We start from the raw sequence: 19475 nt of genomic DNA, 5'->3' as shown, positions 1-19475 counted from the left end.
TATAGGTATATATTGTGTCTGCACAAATTTTTACATGTGCAAAAGCTTTGGAAGACGCTGAGCTATGGTGTAACATGTGGTTCTCATGGTCCTGCCCACATTCCACTCTGACACAGTCTGCCCACCCCACCTCTGATAACCTTGCATACAAAGAAAGGAATTGGAGAATTTGGAGTTGGTTTCCATGATTTAATCATTGTGTGTATTTTTTTTCTCCTTTCCAACAGAGTAAAAATCAGGTTCATCGTAGGGGTGAATACAATGTTTACAGCACATTCCAGAGCCATGAACCCGAGTTCGATTACCTGAAGAGCTTAGAAATAGAAGAAAAAATCAATAAAATAAGATGGCTCCCTCAGCAGAATGCAGCCTATTTTCTCCTGTCTACTAATGGTACGTGGATGTGACGCCCCGTTTGGTGTTTCCATAGACCCAGTCGGCCAGAAAATACATTTCATACTATCTCTCTTCTGTGCTTCCATTTTCCTCTTTACCTTGTGGGCTGTTGCAATATTAGAAATAATCTTTGTAAAATGCCTAGCACAGTGCCTGGCACAGAGTAGGCCATCAATGAATAGTCGCTATTATTTTTTTAAACAACAAATGTATGACCCAGTTATGTGAGACATGGTCTGCAGTTTTCCACTAACATAGATCATTTCCAGGTGTTTTTGGAATGTGACTTCCTGTCTTCAGATCCACTGAATGTTATTCCAGGAATACATTTCAGGAAACTTTTCATGCTGACCCTGTGAGTCCAGCATACTGAATAGAAGGTATTAATCACTGAATATATTATTTTAGGGTCTGTAAAGCAGATGCTGGGAGCTCTGGTGGTGTAGTGCCTAAGGCATTTGACTGCTAACCAGAATACTGGCAGTTCAAATCCACCAGCCACTCCTTGGAAGGAAGGTTGGGCAATCAATTTCCTTAGTGATACCACCTCAGAAACCCAAGGAGGTATCGCTATGAGTTGGAGAGGGGTGTTTTTTTTGTTGTTGTTGTTGTTTAAAGCAGATGCTGAGTCTCTCTGATACAATCAAGTTCTAAGCTAGGAGTACAAGTCAAGAAGAGATAGGGGTCCCTCCAAAGAGCTGAACAAGGAATGGTTTATTTCTCTATCTCCTGCCATACACTTTTTATCCATTTGTTGGTTTACAGGGAATTGAAATAAATAGATCAGAGAAAGAAGATGTTAGAGGTTAACTTGAGAGCCAAATTACACATTAACTCAGTAAGTTTTTATTCAGTGGAATTACCTACTCTCCAGTCCTTATAGCCTTGATGAAAGAAGGCTATCCCCAAGATCATTGAGAATAAAGACATATATTATAGGGTGCTAATTGAGCAACATACAAGTAAGAGATTCAATGTATAAAAATTAAATACTCTCTCCCAAGAAAATAAGCTTGAGAGTTATTCCTATGAGGAATATAGTGGTTGTGGATAAGGCATTTGGCTACTAACCAGAAAGTCAGCAGTTCAAATCCACCAACTACTCCACAGAAGGCAGATAGGGCAATCTACTTTCGTAAAGATTTACAGCCTCGGAAACTCAATTGGGGTTACTATGAGTCAGAATCGACTCTCTGGCAGTAAGTTTGAGTTTCAGTGTTGATGAGGAATACCCAAGGAGGGGTTGCTATGGGTCGGGTCTGACTCAACGATACACAACAACAACAACAATGCTTTTAAATGTAAATCATGAAATGATGGATTTGGATTTTACCAATCCTCAATAGTGGGAAGAAAAAGAAAGGAAAAGGAAAATGTTCATATATCAAGTGGAAAAAAAAAATGCAGATGGTATATATGTAATATGATCAAATATGTATTATTATTCTTTAATGACTGGAAGGGAACACACAAAAAGATTTCATCATAGTCAATTTCAGATTATGTATTATCTGAAATTTATAAATTTTTAAAAATATTATTTTCTAAGTTTTTACAAGGAGCTTTATGTTAATCTTATGAAAAGAGGGCAACTCTTTTTAATGCATGTGAATCAAAAATTAAATATAAAACTAGTATACAAATCTGGAAACTGACAGCTCTGAAACAGCGAGTTTATGGTTATTCAAGAATCTCAACATAACCAGATCTCCTCTAAAATGCTTCTCCAGATTCCAAGTAACTTAATTCTTCCTAATAACTATGCCTACCTTTCTGGACCTGATTTCTTAGAAGGCGCACCACAATAAATTCAGTGTCTTCAGTTTTCGCTGATTGTGTTTCACTCAAAGGCTCCTCAGCTTCAACACTACTGAGGATAAAAGAGAAGTCTTTTGATTTTTGACTTAATTATTTCAGGCAGAGAAAAATTGTCTGATTATCTTCTATTGTTAGCTTACTTTATATTATGAAATTTATCCTATTGATTATTGCAATAAAATGCAAAGGCTTATTAACTACTTTGTGGGGGTGATGGGAAGGAAATCGGTGAAATGCAATGAAGATTAATTATATAGCATAATGTTTTGTTAATTGAGTTTTTAAATAGTTTTTTGATTAACAAGGATATTATCTTCCCATTTGGGATGCTATTTCATTTGCTAACAGCATCTCAAAATGATTCTTATGAAAAAATTCCCATGTTCCTGTGTGATATTCTTCTTTATACTAATATTGAGGTTGAGAATCCCCCTTAAGCCAAATAGGTTAACATGCAAAAATTAATGGAAGACAATTGGAATTACTGTACAAAAGAGAAAATGAAGATAGATTATAAGATTGTGTTTAAAAGCTGCGACAAGTGATGATAAACTACTCAAAGAGCCAGCCAGAAGAAAGAAAAAGTCATTACTCATAGTAACAGCCACATGTTCCATAGACTTTTTCAACCACACAGCTTCGAAATACCGAGTCAAGAAAAATTGTGTGATAATAAAGTCAAGAATGACTCTAGGCAACCCAACCATAGGGAATTGGATTGAATTTGCCATCAATTATCTCAAAAAAAAAAAAAAAAAAACTTATTATGGTTGGATACAATTTTTACATTCTGCAAATAACTTTTTCATAATCAAAAAATATAGCCAATATTCACTCATGAATATAGGCCTTGAACTTATTTGTAATGTGCTTTTCATATGTCAAATAAATTTAAGGTCTAGATTTATCAGTGAATGTTGGTTTGATTTTCCATTAAGAATTGTAAAGTTGGAAATATATTCTAACAGTGTATAATAAGAGTAGATGATATACAGAATTTTTTTTCTTTTTATAAAAGTAGTCCATGTTCTTTATAGAAATTTTGGAAAATACAGGGAAAGACAATGAACATGATAAAAATGTTCCCATCCACAGCAAACTTCTGTTAATGTCTTTTAAAGAAAGAAAGCAGAAAGCCATGGATAAATCTGCTTCCTATCAAGAATGTGATATATTCTACAAACTTTGTTAACTAGGTTGTTATTTAATAACATAACCCTTAATATTTAACATTTAATACCATGAACATCTTCTTTATTGTGATGTATTGTTCTAAAATATAGTAATATTTGCAATGACTGTCTAATATTTCCTTGTATGATTTTTTTTCTGTCATTTACTAATGAGCCTCCCACTATCAAATCTTTAATTGTTAATAAGCTCTCACTATTATAAAGTATAGGAGCTCTGGTAGCATAGTTCCTAAGACACTTGACTGCTAACCAGAACACTGGATGTTCAAATCCACCAGCCACTCCTCAGAAGGAAAGTTGGGCAATCTACTTCTGTAGTGATATCTCCTCAGAAACCCAAGGAGAGGTCACTATGAGTCGGGGCCAACTCAACAACACATAACAACAACAACAACATTATAAAGTATGTATTTATAGGGATAGATATTGTGATAGATTTCTATATATATATATGAGTAGACAAAGGAGCTCTGGTAGCATAGTGGCTAAGGCACTTGACTGCTAACCAGAAGGCTGGCGGTTCAAACCCACCAGCCACTCCTCGGAAGGAAGGTTGGCCAATCCTACTTCCATAGTGATACTGCCTCGGAAACCCAAGAAGGGGTCGTTATGAGTCGGGGCCAACTCGACGGCACATAACAACAACAACAACATGAGTAGACAAAACATATTGTTAAAAACATATTTATTAAAAACAGTTATATAATCAAGTCATGCAAATATAAAATGATATACATAAAATTTGCATAATAGTTATCTCTAGTGGAATTGAAGGAGATTTTTATTTTTATTTTACTTTTATGCTCATTTGCATTTTCTAATTAAATTTTATGTATTACCTGTGTAACAAAAACATGGACTTAGATGAGAAAATACAAAATCCATATATGTAATTTTACTCTAGATCTATACCTGCTCTCCAAAAAACTACATAGAGAAAATACGAGAAGGATCTATGCAAAATGTTAACAATGATAGTCCCTGGCTACCAGAATTATAAGAGCCCTGGTAGCGCAGTGTTGAAACACTCAGCTGCTAACCAAAAGATCGGTAGTTCAAATCTACCAGCCGCTCCATCGTAGAAAAGTGTGGCAGTCTGCTTCTATAAAGATTCATGGCCTTTGAGGCAGTTCTACTCTATCACATGGGGTCACTATGAGTCGAAAATAGATCCAATGGCACCTAACAACAACAAGGAGATTATATGTGATTTTTATTCTTTACGCCTTAACCATGATTTCTCTGTTTCTTTGCATAGCAATTTATCATTTGTAATAAAAAATATATATATACAATAAAATTTGCCCTCCAAATGTGATATATTCCAAAGCCAAGCAACAGAAAATGTTTAGTGTGAAAATTACTGATCTGGGTTGTTCTGAGCCACCGATGATCAGTGAGTGGCTAATCAAGAAAGAGCTGTAAAAATATGGCTCGTGTTTCATTTTCTCATCTGAAAAAGCACTTTAGTATGTAGCAGGATATTCAGAGAGGGAGGGACTGAGGGTGTGGGAGTGGCATATAGATAGAAATTTCTAATTTAAACACTGCAGCTGGGGAAGGTTGCCTCGCCTTCTGCTCCAGGACAAACCAAACGAGGATGTGTGCACAGTATGACGTACATAGAGCTCATGCTTAGAAGACCCAGATATTAGGAAAGGAGATACTTACCTGCTAAAGTGGCCAAATTGCTGCTGGCAGCCCACTTCACAATGTGGTGCATTAAGACCTCTGAGGACAAGGCACATGCTCTGACAGCTTTGAAGGAAGCAGTGCTGTGGTCTACATTCCATGCTTACAAGGTCCGTCCTCCAGGGCTACGGGAATCAGGAGGTGGTGAGGAGCCAGGTGACAGGAAATAAAGGCATGATATGAGGGAGCAGAGGAGAAAGGGAATTCTAATAAAGTCAGGGTGGAGGGCCAGCTTTTCTCCCTTGGTAGTATAACAGAGGCAGTAGGATGTGCTGTGATCATCATGGGATGAAGCAAATGCTTTCTAAACAGGCTGTCGGAGAAGCATGTTATTATTGCAGAGTTTCCCAGTTTTCTCATTCTAACAAGAGCTGCCATTCATAGACCATTATGAGAAGCCCAACACTGTGTTAAGCACTTTACATGTAGGGTTTCATTTAGTCCTCAAAAGAGCCCCATGAAGAAAACTCTGTTCTCCCCCAATTTGCAAATAAGAATATTGAGGCATAGAGACATTAAGTATCTTTCTTCATAAGTTTGTAATATTGTGGACATCCCATTGCTGTGGAGTCGATTACAACTCATAGTGACCCTATGTGACAGAGCAAAACTTCCCCCATAGGGCTTCCCAGGCTATAATCTTTACAGGAGCAGACTGCCTTGTCTTTCTCCCATTGAGGGGCTGCTGGTTTCTAACCACCAACCTTTCAGCTAGCAGCTGAGCACTTAACCAATGTGCCTCCAGTGCTCCTTATTTGGGACATATGCTAAAAAACTACTCGTTTATTTAAAATTCAAATTTCTGTACTTTTTACCTAATAGGATTATTGTCCATGTTCATCAGTCAACAAACATTAGTTATATGCCTGCTGTGTGAGTTCTGGTCTTTGCTCATATGGCTAGCTGGAATTGGAATGGAGATTGGATTCAACATTGTCTAGCTCCAAAACTTCCCTTATGCAGGCACAGAGAAAGGAACTGAATCCCTGTTTTCCAAAGAAAAAGTTAAAACAAGGACAAGTAATGAATATAGTGATGTGATAATGAAGGCATATGGCCCACAGACATGATTTGTTTGGCCAGAGCATCTTCCTTTAAAAAAGAGAATTGAAAGCCTGTCAATGGGGCCTGCCATATCCAGCCTCCAGCCATTTTCACTCATTCCTCTAGCTTGCCTGACTCCTGTAGGCATTATAGTTTTCATTTCTGTTTTAATGGTATTTGAGAATGACAAGTATCATCAAGAGTATAAAGTGCTGGGATAGTGCAAAGGTAAGAAAGATGCTGTCCAGCTGGGGACTTAAAGGAGACTGCAAGGAGAAAGGAACATTTTGATGAATCTCCTTACCATTCTATTTGCCTGAGTGTTGTGGGCAATTATACACTCTATACATTAGATTCATTCAAATGTCCAACCAATATGGTATAGTGCCTAAGGCATTTGACTGCTAACCAGAAGGCTGGCGGTTCAAACCCACCCCCACTCCTCGGAAGGAAGGTTGGGCAATTTACTTCTGTAGTGATACCACCTCAGAAACTCAAGAAGGTGTTTCGCTATGAGTTGGATCCGACTCAACGGCAGTGAGTTTGGTTTTGGTTTATGTACTAGGCGCTGTTCTAGGTGCTAGAAGTATATCGATGAACAAAATAGAATGCTTGCTGCCTCTGGTCTTACATTCCAGTGAAGGAGACAGATCACAAATAAATAAGTATAGAATGAATTCTCAGTATATAATGAATTCTAACAAAAAGTACTATGAAGAAAAATAAAGCAGGAGAAGGGGCATAGAGAAAGGTCGATTGGGAAAGGCCTCTCTGAGGTTGGCTGTGAGCAGACAATGTGAAAGAGCTAGTTATATGAAAAAGGGTAGTGGGCTTTCCTGGCAGAAGGCACCAGAAGTGCAAAGACCCTGAGGCAGGTTGGGCTTCATGTGCTCAAGGAACAGTAAGGAGGTTGTGAGGCAGGAGCAGAGTGACTGACAAGGAAAGAGGTGAATGATGAGATCAGAGAGGTTGAGGAAGGGGTGGTCCAGGTCAGTGTTTAAGTGATATGGGATGCTAAAATGGAGATAATAAAGGTAGCTGCTACTTGGGGTTATGATGAGTAATACATTTTCCACATAAACCCCACTGCCGTCGAGTCAGATCCGACTCACAGCAACCCCTCCTTGGGTTTCCGAGGCAGTATCACTATGGAAGTAGATTGCCTAACCTTCCTTCCAGGGAGTGGCTGGTGAGTTTGAATTGCCACCCTTCTGGTTAGCACGTAATAAATGTTATAAACCTAACTACTCTTATTATCCCATGTTCGATAAATATCTTTATTGAATGAGGCAAACTAATGTGTAAGTTATAGAATGAAACACTATTGTCAGGGAGAACCATTTTGTCTTGACAGTATATATGTTTTGAAACATGAACTCTATCTTCAGATGATGCATAATGCGCTGAAACCCTTTACATCAAGACAGCTCCTGTGGCAATTTCTTCTATCATTACCTTCTGCCCACCCCCTACTTCTCCAAAAACAAGCTTTCTTTGCGCTATACTTCTGATTTCCTCTGTTGTCTTCCACAGATAAAACTGTGAAACTGTGGAAAGTTAGCGAGCGTGATAAGAGGCCAGAAGGCTACAACCTGAAAGATGAGGAGGGCCGGCTCCGAGATCCTTCCACCATCACAACCCTGCGGGTGAGCACAGCCATTTTTTCATTCCTGTGGCCACTGGGGTCAGGGGAAGATCTCCCAAGGCCACTGACAAGCTGCTGCCCTAGATTACAACTAAGATATGTATAGGAGGGAGCTTAGGCAGAAGCATACTGAACCAGAGTCTCTGGGAGCAGATGGAAGGGGCAGGAAAGGCGCCAAGCCCTCATGACTACTGATCCATGTTTTCCCTCCATCCCCAAGGACCTGCCCATGTGGCCACTGCCATACGTTACTATATTCTTAGCCTCTGTCCACATTATCTCAGATGTCTTGAGCACCTTCTGTGCTAGACAGGGCATGGGACAACCTACATGGAGTCTTGTGATTCAGAACATAAACTTCAGAATCTAACAGGCCAGGGTTCAAATTCTACCACGTACCAGAATCTCACATAGTCACTTCACCTTTCTTGAGCTTTAGTCATGCAAGTTTCTTTAGCTTCTTCATCTTCAAAACAATGAATATAATACTCATAATACTTCCCATAGACTTAGGAGAATTAAATGTAATAAAGAGAAAAAACCCTAACTCTGATACTCAATAAATGATCTCCCCTATTAGTAGCTATCAGTATCTGAGTAGCTTCCTTCCTGCCCTCCAGACATGCAGTTTGATAAAGAAAGATAATTTGCAAGACCAATAGACAAATGATTAGGACACTAAATAGAGTAAGGTAAGTGCAGCAAGAATGAGAGACAGAGATATCATTTGATCAAAGGAAGGAGAAAGGACATTTGGTTCTGATAAAGCAGAAAAGGCCTTATAGAGAGAACATGTTGAAAATAGATTTCTAAACATGGAGTTGGAAGGTGCTCTAGATGTAGGTAAAATAGCTTAGAACTTGGTGATGAGTTTTGGGTTAGATATATTCAATGTGAGCAGTAAAGTAAGCATATATTGTGACCAACTCCAGCCCCAAGGGACTTTGAAATTGTGTAAAGACTCTGCTTTCAGACACAGTTGCTCTATTGAAGACCAAAAATTGCAAAGGGGGACAAAAAGTATACGAGGGGAAAAGAGATTCTTGCCCTAGGTGTTAAAGCAGATATGGGAATTAGATGGTCACTGTGTGCAGGTGACCCCACTAGTTTATTTGTTCATTCATTTGTTCACTCATCTGTTAATTCAGCAATACTTTTTAGGCAGACTCTTTGCTGGCTCCAGGGCTATGGCATGTTTTGTTGTTGTTGTTAGGTGCCATCGAGCCGGCTCTGATACATAGCTACCCTTGGTACAATAGAACAAAACACTGCCCAGTCCTGCACCATCCTCATCATCTTTGCTATGCTTGAGCCTGTCGTTGCAGCCACTGTGTCAATCCATCTTGTTGAGGACCTTCCCCTTTTTTATTGACTCTCCACTTTACGGAGCATGATATCCTTCTCCAGGGAATGGTTCCTTCTTGATGACCTAACCAGATGAGATAAATTCTCACTATTCTTCCAAGGAGCATGCTGGCTGCACTTCTTCCAAGGTAGATTTTTCATTCTACTGGTTGTCCATGGTATTTTCAGTACTCTTCGCCAACACCAGAATTCAAAAGCATCAGCTCTTCTTCCTTATTCATTGTCCAGCTTTCACATACATATGAGGTGATTGAAAATACTATGGCTTGGCTTAGGTACATCTTAGTCTTTAGAGTGACATCTTTTCTCCTTAACACTTTAAAGAGGTCTTTTGCAGCAGATTTTCCCAGTGCAATACAATGCCTGATTTCTTGATTGCTGCTTCCATAGACGTTGATTGTGGATCCAAATAAAATGAAATACCTGACAACTTCAGTCTTTTCTCCATTTAATGTGACATTGCTTATTGGTCCAGTTGTGAGGATTTTGTTTTCTTTATGTTAAGGTGTAATTCATAGTGAAGACTGTAGTCTTTGATCTTCATCGATAAGTCTTCAAGTCATTTTCAGTTTCAGCAAGCAAGGTTGTATCATCTGCATATCTCAGGTTGTAATGAGTCTTCTTCCACTCACATTCTTCTTCATATACATAGTCCAGATTCCCAGATTATTTGTGCAGCATAGAGCTTTAATGAGCATGGTGAAAGGATACAACCCTGATGCACACCCTTCCTGATTTTAAACCATGCAGTATCCCCTTGTACTGTTCAAACAACAGCCTTTGGTCTATGTACAGATTCCTCATGAGCATAATTAAGTGTTCTGGAATGTTATCTATAATTTGTTATGATCCACGTAGTTGAATGCCTTTGCATAGTCAATATAATACCAGTAAACATCTCTCTGGTATTCTTTGTTTTCAGCCAAGATCCATTTGACATCAGCAATGATAATCCCTAGTTCCATGTCCTCTTCTCAATCCAGCTTGAGTTTCTGGGAGTTCCCTGTCAATATACTGCTGCAACCATTTTTCAATTATCATCAGTAAAATTTTACTTGCATATGACATTAATGATATTGTTTGATAATTTCCACGTAAACACATGGCATGTTTATCCAGTGCTATTGGGCACATGGCATCCCTAGTTGTTGGTAACAGTTAACATGCTCAGCAACTAACTGAATGGTTGGAGGTTCAGGTCTACCTAGAGGTAGCTTGGAAGAAAGCCCTGGTGCTTTACTTCTAAAAAAAAAAAAAAAAAAAAATCAGCTACTGGAAACCCTATGGAGCACAGTTCCAACTGTGACACACATGAAGTCGTCTCTTCAATGGAGCCTCCTCTGAACCAGCAAGCATTGCCTATTCTCTTCCCTGTTGCCTTCAACCCTTGGGTGGTTAGTTAGCATGCAGTTTTGCCTCATCAGACTGGGTGAGTGAGGCACAACCAACTCCTGAAACTACATATTTGAGAGTTTTAGAGACTAGGAAAAAAAAAAAAAAACAACTCACTGCCATCAAGTCAGATCCGACTCATAGGAATCCCTCCTTAGGTTTCTGAGGAGGTATTACTACAGAAGCAGATTGCCCATTCTTCCTTCTGAGGAGTGGCTGGTGGGTTTGAACTGCTAAGCCTTCTGATTAGCAGTTAAGTGTCTTAGCCACTGGAGTATCAATTTTTAAGTCTGTCTAGCCTGGGTTAGGGAGCTCTGGTAGCATAGTGGCTAAGACACTTGCCTGCTAACCAGACGGCTGGCGGTTCAAACCCACCAGCCACTCCTCGGAAGGAAGGTTGGGCAATCCTACTTCCATAGTGATACTGCCTCGGAAACCCAAGGAGGGGTCGCTATGAGTCAGGCATGACTCGACGGCACATAACAACAACAACAACAATAAGCCTGGGTTAGGGGAGTTCTGGTGGCATAGTGCCTAAGGCATTTGACTGCTAACCAGAAGGCTGTTGGTTCAAACCCACCAGTCACTCCTCAGAAGAAAGGCTGGGCAATCTACTTCTGTAGTGATACTGCCTTGGAAACCTAAGGAGGGGTCGCCATGAGTGGATCCAACTCGACAGCAGGTGAGTTTGGTTTTTTTGGGTTTAGTCTGGGTTAGAATGCCATCTTCATTACTTTCTGGCTGGTGATCTTGGGCAGATGACTTTAACTCCTCACACCTTCAATTTCTCATCTATATAACAGGGGTGATGAATAACAGTAGCTGTTTCCTGGGATTACTATGGGGTTTCAGTAAGATATTGTGTGTCATAAAGGGCTTAGCCTGTTTAGTGTCTGGCATGAGGAAAGCACTCAATAATGATAGCTCCCTGCTTTCGTTTCAGTATTATTATCATCATCATCATTATCACTGTTGTTATTGCCCCCTACTGATAGTGAGTCTATGTATATGAGAAAATTTGCATTCTTTTTGTTGTTATACTTTCACCCTACAAACCGTTCATTGATAACTCTTTAGTGACAAACAGTATACTGGTGGTACAACAGGAATAAGATAGTCTTTCACCCCTCAGGAGATTGCAATCTTGTGGGGAAAACAGATGAATTAGGTGCTGGTGAAGAGTTCATAAAATGAACCTCTGCCTAGACTTTAGCTTGTCCTTGTTTTTTCTGTGGATGGAGTTTCTCAGATGCATCTGTTATCCTCATTATATATTCCTGTTGTCCATGGGTATATGGGATTTCATATCTCTGTGTTTCACACTTTAGACAATTCCATCCCGGTGATGAAGAGAAGGACTGTAGATTTAAGTTTCCACTAGAGCAGAGAGTCTCCCCATGGGAAGACAGTAAGCTAATGAAGGAGACTTATTGTATCAAATATGGTAGGGGAGGCCCTGATATGTGGCTGAGAGTTGGAGACTCCAATTCTGGTCCTTGCTTTTTTATTACCAAGTTGTGTGACCATGGGCTAGTGGATCATATTTCTTTGTTCTTAGGTTCTAAGATACAAAGCAGAGACATGGACTACCTCAGTGGTTCTGCAATTGTTAGTGCTAGTGACAAAGGCAGACCCATTCCCAAGAGATTCTATTTGGCGAGTCAAGTGACTTGACAAGTCACTGAATCTGCATTTTTAATATACCCCACTGGGGGTTGAGACAAGGGGGACTGTGGTCATTCTGTCATCTCTAAGATTCCTTGGAGCTGTCATTTGTATGAGCCTTTTACTTTTCAGTCACTTCAATAATTACTGTACCAATTTAGGAGATAAATTTGCTATAAAATTTTAAATATACCTATATCTGATTTCACTTCCTCTCCCTTCTTAAGCTTTCAAATATCCTGCATTTCAGTGTAAACACCCACACCCCAGCATTCTTCCTATGCAAACATCCGCCTTTCGTTTCTGATCCTTTTGTAGAAGAAGAAAGAACCAGGCAACCCTGAAGACCACAGATTCAGAACAATGACTCCAGAGAACAAGCTGCCATGATATTAATCAGACTATAATTTACTAACATGCTTTGCTCTGGAAATTTGCATTGCCAGCAATTGTGGCTTTTTTTTTTTTTTTTTTTTCCTTCTTCTCTTACCATGATTACCTTTTGCACATTTTCATAGTTTCCAGTTCTACGTGGATCTTGAGAGTAAAAACGTTTAATAACATCAGACAGCTAATTAATCCTCATTGAGTAATGAACCTATTCTGTTTCAGTGCTGGAAGGCTCAGCTTTTCAAAGCAAGAATGTGGCTCCCCCACCCCATTTTCAGTGGCAGATAGCCTTTCAAATCCAATCTCTCATTACCCAGAGAGCCTATGAGAAGCACTTCTATGAGAACTGTAGCCCCTGCTCAAAAGCATAACTTTCAAAGCAATAATCATGGTGATAATTTCATAATAATTCCTTATAATCCTCAACTAGATGGATTAACACAGTGACTACAACAATGAGCTCAAACATAGCAACAATTGTGAGGATGGCACAAGACTGAGCATTGTTTCATTCTGTTATACTTGAGGTCCCTATGAGTCAGAACCAACACAATGGCACTTAACAACAACAATATGGTTGCAAACTATCATTTACATCACAAAATGTTTCCCTACCTATACTTATTGCCTTGATTAATCTTCACAACAGCCAGTGAGGAGGACAAAACAAGCACTGGTATTTGGCAAGTAAACATGCCGTCATTATGTATTTATTGAGCACTTACTATATACCATGCACCTTGCTGTACTCTCTACCTGCATTAGCTACCCCATGAGATATAGTTCACTATTAATAGGCCCATTTAACAAATGAGGCTCAGAGAGGTTAAGTAAAATGCCCAAGATCATATACAGCTGGAATCAAACCTAAATTTTCTTTGCTCTGGAACCTGTGACTTAAAACTTGATAGAAGTTCAGAGATGGAAAATGATTTGCCTGTGGAGTTATTACAAAGGTGGGACTGAAAATCAAGAAATATGGCTCTTAAACTGGACCATATACATTTAGGCATTTGAAATGGTTTTCTTAATAATTAGTTTCAGAATTTCTCTAGGTCAGGGGGCTGACTGGTGTGTATGCCCACTTGCACATTCTCTCTCTCTCTCTCACTTTCTCTCTCTCTGTCTCTCTCTCTCTCTCTCTCTCTCACACACACACATTGAATTTCCAGAGCCCTGAGCTATGCATGGTGAAATGAAGATCTTGTGTGCATCTGCTTAGCAAGATTCTCTGTGCTTGCCTTTCCCAACCTCCCAATACCCAGGGGTGACATGTCCTTTGAGCCTTTTCTAGGCAATAGGAATTCATTGTTCAAATGTCTTAATCAGACTGGAATGGGAGCTGAGTGATGAAAAATCACACTCAGTATACTTCTCCCTGCAGGATGAGCTTGTAGTTATTGTCTCCCTCTTTGTGGTCAGTTGCCTTGAAACTCAGACCAGGTTGAAATTTGCTTTTTAACCAGTTATAAATATGGGATGCAGAAGATGTTAGCTCTCATGTTATAAGCTTGTAATATCTGTTCCTCTTAACGCCCTCCCCCCAAAAAATGAAGATCTAATGAGCTAGAGTTTTCTAATGGGTTTATCCAAGCACTTCTTACATATAACAGAAATAATAATTACTGTAATTATTAGAGGAGCTCTGGTAGCATAGTGCCTAAGGCCCTTGACTGCTAACCAGAAGGCTGGCAGTTCAAACCCACTAGCCACTCCTCGGAAGGAAGATGGGACAATCTACTTCTGTAGTGATACTGCCTCGGAAACCCAAGGAGGGGTCTCTATGAGTCGGGTCCAACTCAACAGCACATAACAACAACAACAACATAATTATTAGTCTTTGAAGACTAAGATGCACCTAACCCAAACCATGGTATTTTCAATTGCCTCATATGTATGTGAAAGCTGAACAATAAATAAGGAAGACCAAAGAAGAGTTGATGCTTTTGAGCTGTGATGTTGCAAAGAATACTGAAAGTACCGTGTTCTGCCAGAATGAACAAATCTGTCCCGAAAGAAATGCAGCCAGAATGCTCCTTGGAAACGAGAATGGCCAGACTTCATCTCACCTACTTTGGTCATGTTGTCAGAAAGGACCATTCCCTGGAGGATATCATGCTTGGTAAAGTGAGAGGTCAGCAAAAAAGGGGGTAGGCCCTCAATGAGATGGATTGACACAATAGCTGCAACAATGGGCTTCAGGCATAACAAGGATTGTGAGGCTGACACAGGACCAGGCAGTGTTTCATTTTGTTGTACATAGGGTCTCTATGAGTTGGAGCTGACCCGACAGCTCCTAACAACAACAACAACATAATTATTAGGAAAGGAGCCCTGATTATACAGTGGTTAAAGCACATGGCTGTGAACAAAAAGGTCAATAGTTCAAACCCACCAGTTGCCCATGGAAGAAGATACATTACTCTGCTTCCATAAGGATTTACAGCCTTGGAAACCCTATGGGTCAATTCTACTCTGCTTTTAGGGCCACTATGAGTCAGACTTGATGGCAACGGGTTTTTCATTTGTTTGTTTGTTTAATAGCAGTAGTAGTGGTATAGAGCCACCATTTATTGCATGCTCACTATGTACCAGGTGCTGAATTTTATATCCTTATATCATTTAGTCCTCAAAATAATCCCCTCAAGTAGTTTCAGTTAATTCTTTCTGATTGTCCCAAGCCTTAGCCCTCTCTTCTTTCAAGGCTCTGCTCAAGTACCACCTTGAGAAGCTTTCCTAGGATGTTGTTGTTAACTGCCATCGAGTGGGCCCCAACACATGCACAATGCACAGAGACTCCATGCAAAATGCACAGTACACAGTGAAATGAACCACTGCCCAGCCTTGCTTCATCCCCATGACTGGCTATGGAGCAGACCATTGGAATCCACAGGGTTATCATTGTCTGATTTTTGGAAGTAAATTACCAAGCCTTTCTTCCTAGTCTGCCTTAGGTCAGAAGCTCTATTCTGCATCATATTGTTGTTGTTAGGTGCTGCCAAGTCTGTTCTGACTCAAAGTGACCCTGTGTTAACAGAACAAAACACTGCCCAGTCCTGTACCATCCTCACAATCGTTGCTATGTTTGAGCCCATCATGCAGCCATTGTGTCAGTGTGTCCCACTGAGGATCTTCCTCTTTTTCTCTGACCTTCTACTTTACCAAGCATGATGTCCTTCTCCAGAGACTGGTCCTTCCTGCTAACATGCTCAAAGTACACGAGATGAAGTCTCTCCATCCGTCTAAGGAACATTCTGTCTGTACTTCTTCAAAACTCAGCATCATAGCAACACACAGTTCTCTACTGACAATTTAATAATAGCTGCATATGAGGTACATTGGACCAGGCATTGAACTTGGGTCTCCCACGTGAAAGGAGAAAATTCTATTACTGTAGAAAATTATACCCTATAGAAAATAGTATCATCCCATTCCTTCTCTGCATCCTTACCTTGCCATTTTTTTTCCTTAGCACTTACCAATGCCTAATATATTATTTGTTTGCTACCTGCCTCCCATCTACTCCAGGAAAATTTAAGCTCCGTGAAAGCAGGGACAGTGTGTCAGTCTCTGCTGTATCTCAAGCATCTAGGACAATGTGTGACACATGGTAGGCACTAAGTAAATATTTATTGAGTGAATGGATTACACAGAAGAGGAAACTGAGTCTCATGGTAGACAAAGGATTTTCCCAAGATGTCATGGCTAGTGACAGAATTGGGATTCAAATGTATCCTATCTGACTCCAAATCCCATGATTTTAATGATTACTCTCTACAACTCCCGCATTCTAAGAAAATTTTGAGACCACAGAAGAGGGAATTTCATTATTACTGATTTTGTCTCTCAGATTTCTTTATCAAAGTTCCTTTAATGTATGGGCTTGATTTGGGGGAACAGAAATTAGGGTGAGGAATGCTCTTCTGCCATGGAGTGGACTCTCAGAGATGGCATTATTTTGGGGAAGGAAGATTAGATGATGTCATGTTTTTATACATCTGCCTCTTGCTAGTGACTGCTTCTCTCCCCTCAGCTCAGGACACAAACATTTTTGTGACTCTTCCTTGTTTTTGTTGTTATGTGCCATTGAGTTGGACTCGAGTCATAGGGACCCCTTCTTGGGTTTCTGAGGCGGTATCTCTATGGAAGTAGATTGCCCAACCTTCCTTCCAAGGAGTGGCTGGTGGATTTGAACTGCCAGCCTTCTGGTTAGCAGTCAAGTGCCTTAGGCACTACTTCACCAGAGCTCCTACTCCAGGGCTATAATTTTTCAGTTAAAATAACCCTAATGCTCACTCATCCCATTGGTGAGGAATTAAACAGCCCCTTACCCACAGTCTAGGACACCATAGCAAATTGACATGAGCATTAAACAGCTCTGATTCTTGAAGGGGAACTTATTCAGGATTATTGCTAATAGGCCATAAGATTAGGTAGGTTGACTAACTAGACTAACTAGTTTTTCCAAAAGAGATTCTTTTGGTGGAACAACTAGTTTAACTGCCTAAACAAACAATTTTACTGCTAAGAGCAACTACATTTATCTGTTAATTTTGTTATGTGCCATCAAGTCAGCTCTGACTCATAGCGACCCCTCCTTGGGTTTCCAAGGCAGTGGCTGGTGGGTTTGAACTGCCAGCCTTCTGGTTAGCAGTCAGGTGCCTTAGGCACTACGCTACCAGAGCTCCTAAAGACAGCTTTTGGACTGAGAAGTTTTATGTAGGTTTTACATCTCTTTGTTCATCACAACTCTGTAACTTAGGCACCATGCCCATTTTACAGATTTGGAAAGAGGATCAAAGAGGTAAGTACAGGCTTAAAGCCACACAGATATTAAGTGGCAACTTGAAGAATGGAATCCAGGTGTGTCTAATCCCAGAACTCCTGCTTTTCATCATTATGAGGGAATTTGTATCGAATGGCCCCAAATTTACACAACAATAAGGATAATAGCATCCAGGACTTTTCCATGTCTTTTTTATTCCATATATTGAGTGCCTACTGTGTGCCAACACTCTGTTCAGTATGTACTACAAAATGGACCTGCAAAGATAAGTGAAACACACTGCCTATTCTCAAGGATTGGGGAGAAGAGAGGTGGCAAATGCATGCAACGTGATATTAATTTTAGCAGTGGTTCTCAAACTATATAGTATACTTCACAGTCACATGGGGTGATTTTTAGAACATAATCACTCACCTCACCATTAGGAGTTCTGATTTAGAAGGTCTGAGTTGGACCCCCAGAGACACTTCCTCAAAACCTTCTAGGTGATTCTTATACAGGTGGTCCCTGCACCACACTTGAAGAAACACTGGATGAAGGTAAGTGTCCTGAAAAAAGCACAGGTTGTCATGACAACTCGGAGGTTAGGAGGAATGAGATACAGGATCAGGAAGGAATTTTCAAGATGCTCGTACAGGATAGATGAGCTTTCACACTAGAGGTCTCCTTGATGCTCTCAAGGATTGTGGGAAGCAAACAGGATGTACATTACTATTTCCCCCTTCGTGGTGGTGTGTATTTGATTATCCCCATCATAAAGGGGGATACTGAGGCTCTCTGAGGCCAAGTATCCCACAGCTAGAAAGAAGTAGAACTGAGACTCTAACCCTTTCTGTGTATATGCAGCCTTTATGCTTTGGCATGTCCTCCGTGTGACCATGTGCTGATACTCACTCTGGGCGGTTGGGTAACCCCAGGCCAGTTTCAGGGCAGATTATTGGTTGAATCAGGATTGGTCTTAAAACCTGCCCCAGGTTTTAATTTTGAGTTTGTGCTTTGATAACCAAGGCCTCTTAGGACATGGATATATCCTTCCTCTAACCATTTTTAATTTTTTTAGACTTCATTTTGTGATTTATTGCTGCTCTGGAGGCTTAATATCCAATCCTTTTATGGTTTCATCTTTCCTTTCCTTATATTTGTTGCAAATAACAATGAAGTGTTTAGCAACTTCAGTGAAAAATCAATCAAGCCTGTTCCATATTCACAGGCTTGCAATGGCACCCGGATGGCCCCCTGGATTAGATTAACTTTGTGGATGTGTCACTCTGGTGTGGGTAATTTCTCAACCTTGCTCCATCCTCCCCCTCCTGCCTCGGCGGGTGGATATTGAGATTTCCCATTGATTGACTGCCCCGAAAGTGAAGGCTGGCATGTGATGTGTGTAACTCAGCAGGATGCACATATTCTGTGTTTATGAAAATAAATAATAATTTCTGTTAGCATTATTGATTGCCATCATTATCTGATTGTATCTGTCTGTGTCATGAGGTTTTGGTTACGGGATCAGAAGCACTCCTCAAGAACCTTAGGTACTTCCTTCACCAACCAGCCTCTGTGTATTTTGACATGGTTCACCCTTTGGGTAAATGTTCCTGTCCTTGCTCTTTTGCTAATATCAAGGAGATTTTGTGTTCAGTGTTAGCCAGAGGAGCTAATTCAATTGGAATAATAATAAGAACAGCAAACACTTACCGAGCATTTGCTATGTTCCAGGAACACTTGATTTACATTGGCTAATTTAATTTTTTAAATAAATCTATAAGGGAAGTATGATATTATTCTCATTGCAGAGATTTGGGACCTGAAGCCAGAGAGGTTAAGTTATTCATGTGATGTCAGATAGCTAGTAAGTGGCAATGCTTGGACTTGAATTCATGTCTTAATGATTCTAAAATCCATGCTGCTATCCTGCCTCTTCTTTTAAAAGAAAATGCCTGGTGTATGCATCTGAATATTCAGTGTAATGCAGAAGATACACACTTAAGCAGGGGAGCAGGGATATCATTGCTGAACAAGACAATATTACATGGTTCAAAATCAAGAAAGGAGTGTGTCAAGATTTTATCCTTTCACCATACTTATTCAA

At 40.0% G+C, this 19475-nt stretch overlaps 1 protein-coding gene across 1 annotated transcript in view; it reads left to right on the top strand.

Annotated features, from left to right (window-relative positions):
* The window catches only part of PPP2R2B (protein phosphatase 2 regulatory subunit Bbeta), a 437756-nt gene that overhangs the window by 255623 nt on the left and 162658 nt on the right, over positions 1-19475 (top strand). The window contains exons 3-4 of the mRNA XM_007949128.2: positions 228-393; positions 7677-7789. Of these exons, the coding sequence (XP_007947319.1) occupies positions 228-393; positions 7677-7789 (279 nt within the window). The remainder of the gene's footprint in view (positions 1-227; positions 394-7676; positions 7790-19475) is intronic.

Source organism: Orycteropus afer, unplaced genomic scaffold, assembly GCF_000298275.1.
Source record: "Orycteropus afer afer isolate SDZICR_OR568_19922 unplaced genomic scaffold, OryAfe1.0 scaffold00238, whole genome shotgun sequence".
In the NCBI taxonomy this organism is placed as follows: Eukaryota; Metazoa; Chordata; class Mammalia; order Tubulidentata; family Orycteropodidae; genus Orycteropus; species Orycteropus afer.
This window is presented reverse-complemented; position numbering and strand designations above follow the sequence as displayed.